General features: G+C 36.6%; 1 protein-coding gene across 1 annotated transcript; it reads left to right on the plus strand.

The window, feature by feature from the left end:
* Positions 1-237: 237 nt before the first annotated feature.
* LOC111436317 (exopolygalacturonase-like) lies at positions 238-4,303 on the plus strand. Its single transcript, XM_023074046.1, has 5 exons — positions 238-384; positions 470-769; positions 2,919-3,218; positions 3,441-3,971; positions 4,058-4,303. Exons 1-5 carry the CDS (start codon positions 238-240, stop codon positions 4,301-4,303), a joined length of 1,524 nt encoding a protein of 507 aa, XP_022929814.1.
* Positions 4,304-15,985: the final 11,682 nt, after the last annotated feature.

Here is a 15,985-nt window from a genome sequence, read left to right on the forward strand (position 1 = left end):
GCATTTGTTATATTAACACCAACATGCATAACAAAGTTAAATATTTTAGTTATCAATTTATGTTTGGATGAAACGAGGGAGATGGATCCATAACTTCTTTTAGTTTCATCCCAACTTGATTCCTAATTTTCAATTTGTATTAGATACATAAAAAGTTCCAATTCTAAAACGAAATATCATTGTCTCTCACTAGTTTTCAAAGAATATACATAAAAAATAAAAGAAAGCAAAGGCAGCATGAGTACGATCAAATCGAGTTTCTTGGCTGCTACAATTTTGATGTTACTATTGTTAGTTGTTACCGTCGATGCTCAATCTAGTGCCGATGTTGTTTTTCCTTTTAAAAGATATGGTAACATAGTGTCTGGTACTGACATCAGGAAGGTAAATATACAATATGAACATCAATATTATCACTGGTTGAGTTGATCAATTGTTTGCTATAATTTTTGTTACTTGAGAAATGTAGACTTTAGCAAATGCATGGAAGGATGCATGCACGTCCAATCGTTCTAGTGCAATTTTTACTCCGAGAGGGATATTTAAAGTAAAGCAAGGGAAGTTTGAAGGACCTTGTAATAGCCCAATTGACTTTCAACTTGGAGGAACATTGCAGGCACCAAAAAGTGTCCAGGGATATAATTGGATCACTTTTGCCCGTGTTGATAGATTGACATTATTAGGTGAAGGAGTTTTTCATGGCCAAGGAAAAGCAGCTTGGAAAAGGAATGATTGCCACAAACGCATAAATAGTGCCCAACTCCCCGTTGTAAGTAATATGCATGTTTTAGTAAGGATAAGGCTGAGTAACTTATTCTGGGGACACTATGGATGCGGCCCACTTTTGTACATGATATAAACAATGTGATCACTAAATTGTACATGTGGAGATATGTGAGTGGGGGCGTCCTATGCAATGAGTATTGCATAAGATCGAACCATGAAGAAAACCACTCTCACTTTATAATGTCGTTTACTGTTGAGACTGATTTTCTTTTCATTCGATGACCTAGGTAACTCGGTTTAAATCCTGACCTAACCATGAACTCCTATTTATTCGGAATTATCCTTAGATTTGCATGGGTGAGAGTGGCTCTAGTTCGCCGACTCAATAGGCTTCCCATTTCAAGGATAAGACTGGGTGAATGGCTGGGGACGTGGGGTGCAAGATGGAATTCACTCCTACCCACTTTTAGGGATAGAAGAGAGGTAGTTCCCTTAAGCACTGACTCCAGGTCTTGAACAAGGGGCCCCAATCTCTCATTAGCTTGAGAGGGATTCGGTTTACTGGTTGAACCACAAACCAATTGTTCATTAGAGGATCAGTGAGACATAAGGAACAAGAAGTAACTTTAGGGGTACACCAATAAATTGACCCAGCTGTAGTTATGAATAACCTGTGAAGGATCGACTTACTAATCATGGTTATATGAAATGGACAGAAATATATCTATAATGACAAGAGTGCAACTACTAGGCTATAGTGGAGTGTCCTAGTAGTTAACGAATGTTGGTTAACAATATTAATGAGTTTAGCCGGTTAATCTTGGATCGTTGGAGCCCATGATCTATAGGTCCATTAGGTCCCTCTACTAGCTTATATCGGATTAAACCATAGAACAGTGTGACGAGTGAGTTCGAAGTGTTCGAATGCAAATTAGGGAATATGCGTTACATATATACGATATGTTTAACCGCATTTTTGTTTTATTTACGAATTAAACAAAAAGAGAGAATCTGAGATATTTAAATAAGATTTAAATATCTTAATCAATTATGTGACGGAATTGATTGGGATTGGCTTTTGAATTAATATTAAATATTAATTAAATAGTTTAATTAATCATTTAATGTTACTTTAATTTGAAATTCATTATTCAAATAAGAAAGTCAAAATGTTGACTTCATTTAATGAAAAAATCCATGTTAGTGGAATTTTGAGGTGTCAAAATTTGGTTAACCAAACTTGCATGCTTGCCAAATAAACCCCACAAATTTGAGTGGAATTTTGAGTGTCAAAATTTGGTTAACTCAAACATGCATGCTTGCCACGTAATCCCAAACATTTGAGTTGAATTTTAAGTGTCAAAATTTGGGGATCTCAAATTCGCATGAACATGCAAACATGACTCTTTAAATAGAGTGATAATGGTACATGAAAGGTCTTCTTACTCTTGGTGAAAAACCTTGAGAAAAACCTCTCACAAACACTCTCTTCACATATACAAAATTCCTCCCAAGTTTAGTCACTCACCGGATTTCACAATCCCGTTCTAAGGCTGGAGGATAGTGGAGAAGACACTAGGGTGGGTTCGAAACTGGTTCGTGAGGAAAAAGGAGTTTGAACTACAAAAGGTTAGTATTTAAACTCATTAAGTTTTAATACTTGTGAACACACTAATTATTTACTATAATTGATGTTCTAAAAGTGTCTAAGATCCAAATTGCTTCCGCATGTGTTATATTAACACCAACATGCATAACAAAGTTAAATATTTTAGTTATCAATTTATGTTTGGATGAGCGAGGGAGATGGATCCATAACTTCTTTTAGTTTCATCCCAACTTGATTCCTAATTTTCAATTTGTAAGATACATAAAAAGTTCCAAATCTAAAACAATATATCATTGTCTCTCACTAGTTTTCAAAGAATATACATAAAAAATAAAAGAAAGCAAAGGCAGCATGAGTACGATCAAATCGAGTTTCTTGGCTGCTACAATTTTGATGTTACTATTGTTAGCTCTTACCTTCGATGCTCAATCTAGTGCCGATGTTGGTTTTCCTTTTAAAAGATATGGTAACATAGTGTCTGGTACTGACATCAGGAAGGTAAATATACAATATGAACATTACTATTATCACTGGTTGAGTTGATCAATTTTTTGCTATAATTTTTGTTTCTTGAGAAATGTAGACTTTAGAAAATGCATGGAAGGATGCATGCACGTCCAATCGTTCTAGTGCAATTTTTATTCCGAGAGGGATATTTACAGTAAAGCAAGGGAATTTTGAAGGACCTTATAATAGCCCAATTGACTTTCAACTTGGAGGAACATTGCAGGCACCAAAAAGTGTCCAGGGAGATAATTGGATCACTTTTGCCCGTGTTGATAGATTGACATTATTAGGTGAAGAAGTTTTTCATGGCCAAGGAAAAGCAGCTTGGAAAAGGAATGATTGCCACAAACGCAGAAATAGTGCCCAACTCCTCGTTGTAGGTAATATGCCTTCAGCTTTCCTTCTCAATCTCATGCATGTTGTTGTTTTTTTAAAGGGCCTCACATGTCTTCTCTAATGTTCTGACATTTATAATCTTTCAACAATCAAGTGAAAAAGTGAAACTTTTTTTAGTTTTAAATTTCATTGGGTTCTGTCCAAATTTTTAGCTTCATTACCGAGCCTCACAAAATATTATTTAATTATACAGAATGTTTAGAGTTTGAGGTTCAACTTCATCACCAATTCAACCGTTAAGGGAATAACATCACTTGATAGCAAGAATTTCCATATCAACGTCCTCGGCTGCAACAACCTCACGTTCCATAATATCAATATAGCTGCACCAGAAAAGAGTCCCAACACTGATGGAATACACATCGGTCGATCAAATAATATCACAATCACAAAGTCCAAAATTGCAACTGGAGATGATTGCATATCTCTTGGAGATGATTGCATTTCTCTTGGAGATGAAAGCAAACTAATTGAAGTCACCAACGTGACATGCGGGCCAGGACATGGAATAAGCATCAGAAGTCTTGGAAGATACACTAACGAAGAACCTGTTGAAGGTGTCATCGTAAAGAACTGCACGTTAGTTAACACCACTAATGGTGTCAGGATCAAAACATGGCCAGCTTCTGCTGCTAGCAGCACCGCCACCAATATGCACTTTTTGGACATTATAATGGTCAATGTTAGCAACCCTATTCTAATAGACCAAGAGTATTGTCCGTGCAATCGGCAGGTATTGATCGCATTCTCGAACCTTTGATTCATTTTTTCATTATAACTTCACAAATAAACCAATTGTCGTCTCATTTTAATTTTCAGATTCCTTCAAAAATTAAGATTAGCACAGTGAGCTTCAAGAACATTAGAGGAAGTTCTGCAACTCCGCTGGCAATCAAACTTATTTGCAGCCATCACTTACTATATGACGATGTAAAAGTAAGCAACCTTGACCTCACTTACAATGGAATAAAAGGTTCTATTTGCTCCCAATGCTCGAATGTGAAACCCATCATTTCAGGAAAACAGAACCCCAAGATATGCTCCTCTCCTTATGTTGTTCGATGAATTGTTCATTGCCATAGAACTTCAAAATAAGAGACAAGACAAACTTAATTAAAAAAGAAGACTGCCTCTATCCATTTGGCTCTCATTCTTTTGAGTTTCTTTTGTTGTACTTTTCGAAATAAATAAGATGGTCGAATGTTTGAAGGAGACTTTGTGTCGCGAATAACCTAATGTTTCTAGTACCTCAACCTCATACAATAAAATGGTTTCAGTCTTGTTTTTCATTTTAGATTTGGATTCCAAAAATTTGAGTGGAATTTTGAGTGTCAAAATTTGGTGATCTCATGGCATTAGTTCCGTACGCTTCTGCAGTTGGGAGTTTGATGTATGCTATGGTTTGCACTAGACCTGACATAACACATGCAGTGGGAGTTGTTAGCAAGTACATAGCAAATCCAGGGAAGAAACATTGGGAAGCTGTGAAGTGGCTCCTGAGATATCTGAGAGGTACATCCAATACTTCACTTTGTTATGGCAATGACAAAGTAGTTCTGCAAGGTTTTGTGGATGCTGATCTGAGTGGAGATGTAGACTCCAGCAAGAGCACATCTGGGTATATCTAAACTATAGATGGAACAGTAGTGAGTTGGATGTCCAAGCTTCAGAAATGCGTTTCTTTTTCATCTACTGAAGCTGAGTACGTGGCCATAGCTGAAGCTAGAAAGGAGATGATATGGATGACAGACTATCTAGAAGAATTAGGCTGGATGCAGTGCAAGAAGATTCTTTATACAGATAGTCAGAGTGCCATATAGTTGGTGAAAAACCCAGTCTATCATTCAAGGACAAAACACATTAGAAGACGGTACAATTTCACTCACAGATTAGTGGAAGAAGGCGATATGTGTTTGGAGAAGATAGAGGGTGCAAAGAATCCAGCAGACATGTTGACAAAATGTGTTGATGTTGGAAAATTAAGGTTATGCAAAGCCCTAATTGGTATGGTGTAGGATCAGTCTCCAAGTGGGAGAATTGTTAGGTTATGGAGTCTGCTCCCTGTATTTATAGCTTGGTCAAGGGCTATATCTAGTAAAGCTATATTTGGTAAAGCTATATTTGGTAAATCCATATATGGTAAAGCTATATCTGGTAAAGTTATATATAGTAGATGGTTAAATCGGGTAAAGCTATATATAGTAGACTGAACCATATTTATATCCCGTCCAGTAGAGCTTTGAAAATGTACTTTCTATTCTTTGTACTCTCTCTTGTTGTACATACCTGAAGTCATCAATAAAAAAAAATTCTTTTAGCGAGAGTTCTCCTTGCAATTTTCACTATCCCATTCTTTGTGTTCATCTAGATCGAGCGTGTGCGTTGTTATGCGATCCTAACAACTGGTATCAGAGCCAGGCGAAAGTCAGAGCTAGGTAAAATTCACCACGATCTGTGAAGATGGAAAGTTCAAAGATTGGGATTTAGAAGTTCAATGGATCCGATTTCGGTTTCTGGAAGATGTAGATTGAAGATTATCTATACCAGAAAGATCTTCACGAACCTCTGTTGGGGGTGAAGCCGGATACCATGACCACGAAACAGTTGAAGCTCAAGGATCGACAAGCCTTAGGGATGATCCGGTTGACGCTATCCAGAAATGTGGCGTTAACATCATCAAGGAGAAGACAACGTTAGATCTGATGAAGGCGCTATCAAATATGTATGAAAAACCGTCGGCTATGAACAAGGTGTATTTGATGCGTAGATTGTTCAATCTACAGATGTCTGAAAGTGGACGTGTTGCTAATCATATAAAGGAATTCAATGATCATAAGTCAACTGGGTTCGGTGAAAATTAATTTCGAAGATGAAATTAAAGCGTTGATTTTGATGTCATCCTTACCCGAGTCATGGGATACTGTTGTTGACGCAATCAGCAGTTCCCGAGGATCTGATAAACTGAAGTTTGATGAAATTCGAGATGTAGTTCTCAGCAAAAGTATTCGCAAACGAGAAACTGCAGATTCATCAGGAAATGCTCTCAATGTTGATCGAAGGGGAAGAAGCAAATCAAGGAGCTCAAACAAACATGGGTGTTCAAAATCAAAGAACCGGGAAAAATCTCCAAACAAACCCAACGTAACTTGTTGGAGCTGTGGGAGAAAAGCACACTTTTGGACAGATTGTACAAAACTAAAGAAGAAGCAGAATCATCATAAATCTGAAGATGATGATGATTCTATATATACAACAGAAGATGCTAAGGACGTTTTAATCCTTAGTGTGGACAGCCCAGCTGAATCCTGGATTTTGGATTCAGGTGCATCGTTCCATTCGTCTCCAAGTAAGGAATTGTTTCGAAATTTCAAATCAAGAAATTTCGGGAAGGTGTATATTGCCGACAACAAAACCTTGGAGATTGAAGGAAAGGGAGATGTCTCCATACAAACTCCAGCAGGAAATCAATGGACATTACAAGATGTCAGATACATTCCTAGTCTCAAGAAGAACCTGATCTCTATTGGTCAGTTGGATAGCACAGGATATGCAGCAGAGTTTGAAAAGAGTTCCTGGAAGATTGTGAAGAGCGCCATGGTTGTTGCACGTGGCACAAAATCCGGAACCTTATACACTACTGCAAAGTGTATAAACATGACTACTGCTGTTGAGAGTGCTTCCAATTCAAGTCTATGGCACAATAGACTTGGACATATGAGCGTCAAAGAAATGAAGATGCTGACTGCGAAAGGAGCTAAGAAGGCTTAAATTCTGTTGATATGGGTCTTTGTGAGAGCTGCGTTATGGGCAAACAGAAATGAGTTAGTTTCACAAAGGCTGCCAGAGAACCGAAGAAAGTGCGGTTGGAAATGGTCCATACAGACGTCTGGGGACCATCTCCAGTTTCATCACTTGGTGGATCAAGGTACTACGTCACCTTCATCGATGACTTCAACAGGAAGGTATGGGTTTACTTTCTGAAACACAAGTCAGATGTGTTTACCACCTTCAAGAAGTGGAAAGCTGAAGTTGAAAATCAGACCGGCTTGAAGATCAAATGCCTGAGGTCTGACAATGGAGGAGAGTACAACAAATCAGAGTTTATAACATTTTGTGTAGCTGATATGAACCAAGAGACATCAATCATAACTGATATGAACAAATGAAGCTTTCGTTCTTACCTCTCAAATTTTTTAGTAGAGCCCAGATTGAATTTTTTTATTTTGGATCGATTAAAAACTAAAAAGATAAAAAAAAAACAAATTGAAAAGAAACGCAAAGGAAACATATATCCGATCTTGAGCCTGAAGCTCTGATACCAAATGATAAGATAAGGAATCAACTACAAGGGGAATAAGATTCGGATTACCTTGTTGATCGAATATCTCAAGGCAAGAACATTGTTTGAGATTCGAACCACTCCACAAGCAAGATCGATCATGTCTAGCTTGAATGATTCTTGTTGATCAAATATCTCAACGCAAGAACACTTGTTTGAGATTCGAATCACTCCACAAGCAAGATTGATCATGTCGAGCTTGAATGATTCTACATGCAATCTAAACTACATAGAATTGCAAAGAAAATTAGCCAATGGCTAAGTTTCTTTGCAACTCTATGTAGTTTAGGTTGCATGTAGAATCATTCAAGCTCGACATGATCAATCTTGCTTGTGGAGTGATTCGAATCTCAAACAAGTGTTTGAGATATTTGATCAACAAGAATCATTGAAGCTAGACATGATCGATCTTGCTTCTGGAGTGATTCGAATCTCAAACAAAGTGTTCTTGGCTTGAGATATTCGATCGACAAGGTAATCCGAATCTTATTCCCCTTGTAGTTGATTCCTTATCGTATCAATAACATATGCTTCAATGAAGATGTGAAGAAAATATTGTTGAAATCATCAAAAGATATTTCAATTCATGCAACATTGAAGAAGAATAAAGTTTCATATGATAAATTTTGGGTGGATTACAATTTAGAGTTATTGTATTTCATTAATGTATTTTAAGACTATTTAATTACTTTAGGTTACAATTTCATAATGGCTAATTATGGCCATAAAGTGTGAATGTTACAACTTTTGGAATGCCTTTAATAGTTTCATTTTGAGGCTATATAATGCCATCTATGTTGTATTTGTATTAAGACTTGAAAAATATAGTAAAGAAGCATTTGTGCTTTTCTTTAGCCAATGGCTAAGTTTCTTTGCAACTCTATGTAGTTTAGGTTGCATGTAGAATCATTCAAGCTTGACATGATCAATCTTGCTTGTGGAGTGATTCGAATCTCAAACAAGTGTTTGAGATATTTGATCAACAAGAATCATTCAAGCTAGACATGATCGATCTTGCTTGTGGAGTGATTCGAATCTCAATCAAGTGTTCTTGCCTTGAGATATTCGATCGACAAGGTAATCCGAATCTTATTCCCCTTGTATTGATTCCTTATCTTATCATTTGGTATCAGAGCAAGTTGATTCCTTATCTTATCATTTGGTATCAAAGCTTCAGGCTCAAGATCGGATATATGTTTCCTTTGCGTTTCTTCTCAATTTGATTTTTATTTATTTTCATCTTTTTAGTTTTTAATCGACCCAAAGTTCAAAATTCAATTTTTGCTCTATTTACAATTTTGAGAGGTGAGAATGAGAGCTTCATTTGTGTAAATGTGTGTAAAAAGAGTGGCCTAAAATTCCTTGAGCATATACTCGTGAAAGAGTGTTGTGAGGTCCTACGTATTTCCATAACTTATTTTTTTGCAGCAAAGTTACACAAATAGATTCGAGGACGAATCCTCTTGAAGAAGTGGAGAATGATATGAACCAAGAGACATCAATCATAACATATGCTTCAATGAAGATGTGAAGAAAATATTGTTGAAATCATCAAAAGATATTTCAATTCATGCAACATTGAAGAAGAATAAAGTTTCATATGATAAATTTTGGGTGGATTACAATTTAGAGTTATTGTATTTCATTAATGTATTTTAAGACTATTTAATTACTTTAGGTTACAATTTCATAATGGCTAATTATGGCCATAAAGTGTGAATGTTACAACTTTTGGAATGCCTTTAATAGTTTCATTTTGAGGCTATATAAAGCCATCTATGTTGTATTTGTATTAAGACTTGAAAAATATAGTAAAGAAGCATTTGTGCTTTTCTTTAGCCAATGGCTAAGTTTCTTTGCAACTCTATGTAGTTTAGGTTGCATGTAGAATCATTCAAGCTTGACATGATCAATCTTGCTTGTGGAGTGATTCGAATCTCAAACAAGTGTTTGAGATATTTGATCAACAAGAATCATTCAAGCTAGACATGATCGATCTTGCTTGTGGAGTGATTCGAATCTCAATCAAGTGTTCTTGCCTTGAGATATTCGATCGACAAGGTAATCCGAATCTTATTCCCCTTGTATTGATTCCTTATCTTATCATTTGGTATCAGAGCAAGTTGATTCCTTATCTTATCAGTAGGTAAGGGAATTAGATTAATAAGAACAATTCTCGGTAAGACAAGACAAAATGGTATTGCAGAAAGTATGAACAGAACATTGACTGAGCGAGTAAGAAGAATGAGGATTCATTCTGGACTGCCAAAGACATTCTGGGCTGATGCTGTGAACACAACAACATATTTGATTAATAGAGGGCCGTCAGTACCCTTGAAGTTCTAATTGCCCGAAGAAGTATGGACAGGAAAAGGACTCAAGTACTTTCACTTGAGAACCTTTGGTTGTACTGCGTCTGTTCATGTTGATCTAGAGAAGAGAGATAAGCTTGATGCTAAGGCTGTGAAATGCTACTTCATAGGCTATGGCTCTGACATGTTCGGGTACAGGTTTTGGGATGAGAAAAATATGAAGATCCTAAGACACTGTGATGTGACCTTTGATGAAAATGTCATGTACAAGGACAGAGAGAAGATAAACTTTGAGACTACGAAGCAAGTGGGAGTTGAACTTGAGTGGCAAGAAAATTCACGTAGTGATGGTATAACAGAAGCTCAAGAAACTCCTGATCCTATTACTAAAGAATCAGACGTGGAGCAAGTTGCACCTGAGCAGGTGTTGAGAAGATCACCCAGAACTACTAGAGCACCAGATAGATATTCAACCTCATTACATTATCTGTTGCTGACTGACGAAGGAGAACCAGAGTCCTTTGATGAGGCCCTACAAGTGGATGATTCAACCAAGTGGGAGCAGCCATGGATGATGAGATGAGCTCACTTGAAAGGAATAATACGTGGGTGCTGACTGAGTTGCCTACAGGAAAGAGAGCTCTGTTGAACAAATGAGTGTTCAAAATCAAGGTTAAACCAGATGGCAGAAGGAGGTTTAAGGCTCGGTTAGTAGTTAAAGGACATTCACAAAGAAAATACATTGATTATGCCGAGATCTTCTCTCGAGTGGTGAAATTAACTACTATCCGAATTCTGCTGAGTATTGTTGCATCGGAGAATTTGCACCTTGAGCAAATGAATGTAAAAACGGCGTTTTTACATGGAGATCTAGATGAGGATATCTATATGCAACAACCAGAAGGGTTTGCAGCTCCAGCCAAGGAGCACATGATGTGTAAGCTCAATAAGAGCTTGTATGGACTGAAACAAGCACCGAGACAATGGTACAAGAAGTTTGACTCCTTCATGAGCAAGAGTGGTTTCCACAAGAGTGAAAAGGATCAGTGTTGCTAGCTCAAGAAATACACTGATTCTTATGTGTTTCTACTCCTGTATGTGGATGATATACTAATTGCTGGATCAAATATGAGAGAGATAAACCACCTGAAGGCAAGCTTGTCTTCAGTATTTGAGATGAAAGATTTAGGTGCAGCGAAGCAGATCCTTAGGATGAGAATTTCTCGAGATAGATCTGCTGGCACATTAAATCTATCCCAAGAGCAGTACATTGAGAAGGTGTTGTCCAAATTCAAGATGAATAACGCTAAACTCAGACTACCCCCTTGGAAAATCATATTAAATTGTCAAAGGGGCTATCTCCCAAGACAGTTGAGGAACGTGAGCACATGACATCAGTTTCGTACGCTTCTGCAGTTTGGAGTTTGATGTATGCTATGGTTTGCACTAGACCTGACATAACACATGCAGTGGAAGTTGTTAGCAAGTACATGGCAAATCCAGGGAAGAAACATTGGGAAGCTGTGAAGTGGCTCCTGAGATATCTGAGAGGTACATCCAATACTTCACTTTGTTATGGTAATGGCAAACTAGTTCTATAAGGTTTTGTGGATGCTGATCTGAGTGGAGATGTAGACTCCAGCAAGAGCACATCTGGGTATATCTACACTATAGATGGAACAGTAGTGAGTTGGATGTCCAAGCTTCAGAAATGAGTTTCTTTTTCATCTACTGAAGCTGAGTACGTGGCCATAGCGGAAGCTGGAAAGGAGATGATATGGATGATAGACTATCTAGAAGAATTAGGCCGGAAGCAGTGCAAGAAGATCCTTTATACAGATAGTCAAAGTGCCATATAGTTGGTGAAAAACCCAGTCTATCATTCAAGGACAAAACACATTAGAAGATGGTACCATTTCACTCGCAGGTTAGTGGAAGAAGGCGATATGTGTTTGGAGAAGAGAGAGGGTGCAAAGAATCCAGCAGACATGTTGACAAAATGTGTTAATGTTGGAAAATTAAGGTTATGCAAAGCCCTAATTGGTATGGTGTAGGATCAGTCTCCAAGTGGGAGAATTGTTAGGTTATGGAGTCTGCTCCCTGTATTTATAGCTTGGTCAAGGGCTATATCTAGTAAAGCTATATTTGTTAAAGTTATATTTGGTAAAGCCATACATGGTAAAGCTATATCTGGTAAAGCTATATATAGTAGATGGTTAAATCGGGTAAAGCTATATATAGTAGACTGAACCATATATATATCCTGTCCAGTAGAGCTTTGAAAATGTACTTTCTATTCTCTGTACTCTCTCTTGTTGTATATATCTGAATTCATCAATAAAAAAAATATTCTTTTAGCGAGAGTTCTCCTTGCAATTTTCACTATCCCATTCTTTGTGTTCATCTAGATCGAGCGTGTGCGTTGTTGTGCGATCCTAACATAGAACACCATCACCATTGTTATCTAACAAGACACCCTTTGAAGCACTTTACAAACGACCAACTACATTTCACCATCTTAAAGTTTTTTGTTGTAAGTGTTATGCAACTGTAGTACACACCCTAAACAAAAATTTGAACCTCGGGCAATTCCTCGTCTTATTGTAGGATATCCTTGTGGTCACAAAGGATACAAGTTGTATGACATGCAATCTAAAATTTTTTTTATCAGTCGTGATGTTAAATTTTGTGACGGTGATTTTACTTTTTCATCAGCTTCACAAACTTTGATATTAGCTCCTTCAACTCCCATTTTACCACTTCATGATTCATCCTACTCAAACATCCATTCTAGTCCTCCCCCACCTTCTATTCCTTCACCTACTACTTCCTCGTCTCCTCCGCCTTCTATTCCTTCTCCAGATTCACCCACTAATTCTAATCTTATCCCACCTGATACATCAATTCCACTCCGACGTTTTACTCATACAAAACAGTCTCCAGCTTGTTATAATGATAATGAGATGTTTTCTGGAGCCAATCATTTAACCTCTAGCTCAAGTCCCAACACTGGCACCAGGTATACCCTTCATGATTACTTTTCATTCAATCGTTTTTCTCCTACTCAACACTGGCACCATGCTATGAATGATGAAATTGCAGCCTTGGAACGTAATCATACTCGGTCTCAAAGGAATTCAACATCTCAAGATTAGTTTACTCGAGAAATTCCTTATCAAAGATTTAAGGAATTTGAAATATTTTCTAGGCATTGAATTTTCTAGGTCTAGAAAAGAAATTTTTATCTCTCAAAGGAAGTATGCTCTCGACATTTTTCAAGACACAGGTCTTACAGGAGCACGTCCAGAAAGATTTCCTATGGAGCAAAATCTGAAACTTTCTTTAACAGAAGGGGAGAAGTTGAATGATCAAAGTAAATACAGACGGTTGATTGGCAGATTAATATATTTATCCGTTGCTAGGCCAGACATAGTGCATTCAGTTCGTGTGCTTAGTCAATTTATGCATGAACCAAGAAAACCATATTGGGAGATAGCTCTTCGAGTTCTGAGATACATCAAAGGGGCCTAAGTACTTACAAAAGAAACAAGAACAAGAATAGATAGAGTGCGGTATCCTAGCATATCAAGGACACGATTAAGAGCCTACAAGTAGGCTACTTGCTGAGTCTTCTACTCCTTCCTTATTTTGCATTTTTTTTTCAGGTAATAAGGAGCTAGTCGAGGTTGGGAGCAGACTCTGGAGCAGGTGTCATAGACAAGCCTCACCCGTCGTCTTCAACCCATTTGTTTTGAAATATTTTATGTTCGTTCCTTATTTTGTGTTTTAACTATTGTGTTGTGTCTTAATTACTCATGTATGAACACTATTTTGTTTTAAGTAATGTTATGTTTTAAATACTGTTTGTTATATTTCGTTAAAGTTTACTCACCTTTTTGGAGTATCGAGTCAGCCCGGTCCTTACATATGATGACCAGATAAAAGCCTCGTTGGGCTAGGCCATAAAACACTATGAAAATTAGACTCGGTGAAGAACCCGAACGACCATAACATAAAATTAATTTCATATTATAGTTTTACTTTTTTTTAATTCAAACTTTCCGAGAGCAATAACCCAGAATGAGTTTCAATAATATATTTTTCAATTTAAAAAATAACAATTATCAATCACCATTCTATTTTTATTATAAAATATTTTACAACATTAAAAAAAAATAAAAATAAAAGAATTAATTAATAATAACTAATCCCTTCCCACCCCAAAACTCGGGTAACTATTGCCCTAAAATACTCGACCAACTCCTTCTCACAAAACCATATGTTACAAAAACAATAAAAGAAAGAAAGAACTAGAAATACAAACAAATGGGTTAGTTTATTTATTTATTTTTGGGTTATTAGGGATCAACTTAAACTCTTTTTCAACTATAAAGAGTGAAACAAATCAAGCACAAATGTGTTCATACCCATCTCTTTTTCTCTCCCATTTCAACGAATGAATTTATTTTCAACATTTGCACTTTCTCTCTTAATTTCATTGTTCTTTGCTAACCAAGTGACTACCATCCAAGGATCATTCCTCCAAAACCCAAATATTATGGTCAACATAACAAATGCTCTAAAATCTAAAAATCAGCTCATTGTTCACTGCAAATTTGCCAATGATGACTTGGGAGTCCACAAGCTGACACCTTGGGCCAGCTACGACTTCAGTTTTCGTCCAAATTTATGGGGCACGACATTGTTTTACGTTTCCTTCCAATGGCCTAGCTCGTTTCATTACTTCAATGTCTACATAGATAAGAGAGATAGAGATAATTGTGAAAGTATTCTTTGTTCGTGGCATATGAGTGAGGAAAATGTCTGTATGTTCAACTATAAAACCGATAATTATGATATTTGCTACAACTGGTCAGGCAAAAAATCCATCTATCCATAAATTTGAAAGTTTGATTTTAATATTGAAATAAATAAATATTTTTTATATGTTGTTTAGGTGGGATTTTTTTTTTATGCTTGACATGATTAGTAGGAGTGAAATATAAACGTTGTTAATTATTTATGGACATAAATTATAATATGAAAATTTGTTAACTTATTTTGGTCATGATTGATAATCAAAGCAACTATATCAGATGGGACATTGCATTAGAAGGATTTTGACGTAGGGTAAGGGTAAGGTAGAGCCTTAGGCTTGGCCCAGAGTAGAGGCAAGTCGGTTACAGTCGTTACATGTATGATTGAACGAAGTTTAGTTTCTATATAAGTCATGTTCAGTTAGTGACGAACCCTGTCTAAAGTCTAATGAAGGCATAAAGTCAGGCAAACAAAAGATTATAGATGTTTCGAGAAAAATAAAAATAAAATATTTCGAATGTGACAAATAACCAAAAATACCCCTAACGTTCCACTTAATTACAAAACTGTAATTAAAGAAAATATGCAACCAGATTTGGTTCCAGAACCGTCCAGCAGAAGAAAATCAATCGTATATTCACTTCCAATCGTTGGATTGAGCTGCTATTTTGATACGTTTAACAAGACTCAAGGTTGTGTAGATCGAATGGTTAAAGTTGAAAACCAATGTCGGTAGCACCTTCATCGTTTTAGATACTTCCACTTAAATTTTAGATAAATAAAAAACGAGAAAGTTCACCACAATTCTAGAACAATCAATGGAAGTGCAAGCTTGATCGATAAATAAGAAGTTATGGGCAATGTTTCAAGACAAGAATGGAGTGATGATTCCTAAAATTCGAGTTTGAAGCTTTTAGATTATGGATTTTTCTTCCACAAATTTCTTCTAAATTCGAGGGTTGTGGTTATTCATTTTCCATCCTACCAACTCCTACACATTTCATATGGGATTACCAACGAGTTTCATAAAGGAATTGGGCAATGAAAATCTCTAGAATCGGCTGTCCCGAAAAAAGAAGAGAAACATGTTTTCCGGCAAACTTTGGAAGGTTATAACTCAAGCTACACACCACGACAAGGTATGAAATTGGCCCATACTTCTTCCTTAAAACTTCATCTAAACATTTTGTGAAGAAATTTATCCCATTAGAGGTGTATATAGAGCTAACAAAGGCAAAACATGAGGAGTATGATAAGGAAAAATCGTGATTTTTCCAG

Source organism: Cucurbita moschata, unplaced genomic scaffold, assembly GCF_002738365.1.
Source record: "Cucurbita moschata cultivar Rifu unplaced genomic scaffold, Cmos_1.0 Cmo_Scf00053, whole genome shotgun sequence".
NCBI classification, from domain to species: Eukaryota; Viridiplantae; Streptophyta; class Magnoliopsida; order Cucurbitales; family Cucurbitaceae; genus Cucurbita; species Cucurbita moschata.

Excerpts from the sequence above, each read along its gene's own strand:
- LOC111436317 (XM_023074046.1), top strand. The coding sequence starts at position 238 with ATGAGTACGATCAAATCGAGTTTCTTGGCTGCTACAATTTTGATGTTA. Across the intron at positions 385-469 it reads CTGGTACTGACATCAGGAAG|ACTTTAGCAAATGCATGGAA; the intron begins GTAAATATACAA and ends TGAGAAATGTAG. Across the intron at positions 770-2,918 it reads ATAGTGCCCAACTCCCCGTT|ACTTTAGAAAATGCATGGAA; the intron begins GTAAGTAATATG and ends TGAGAAATGTAG.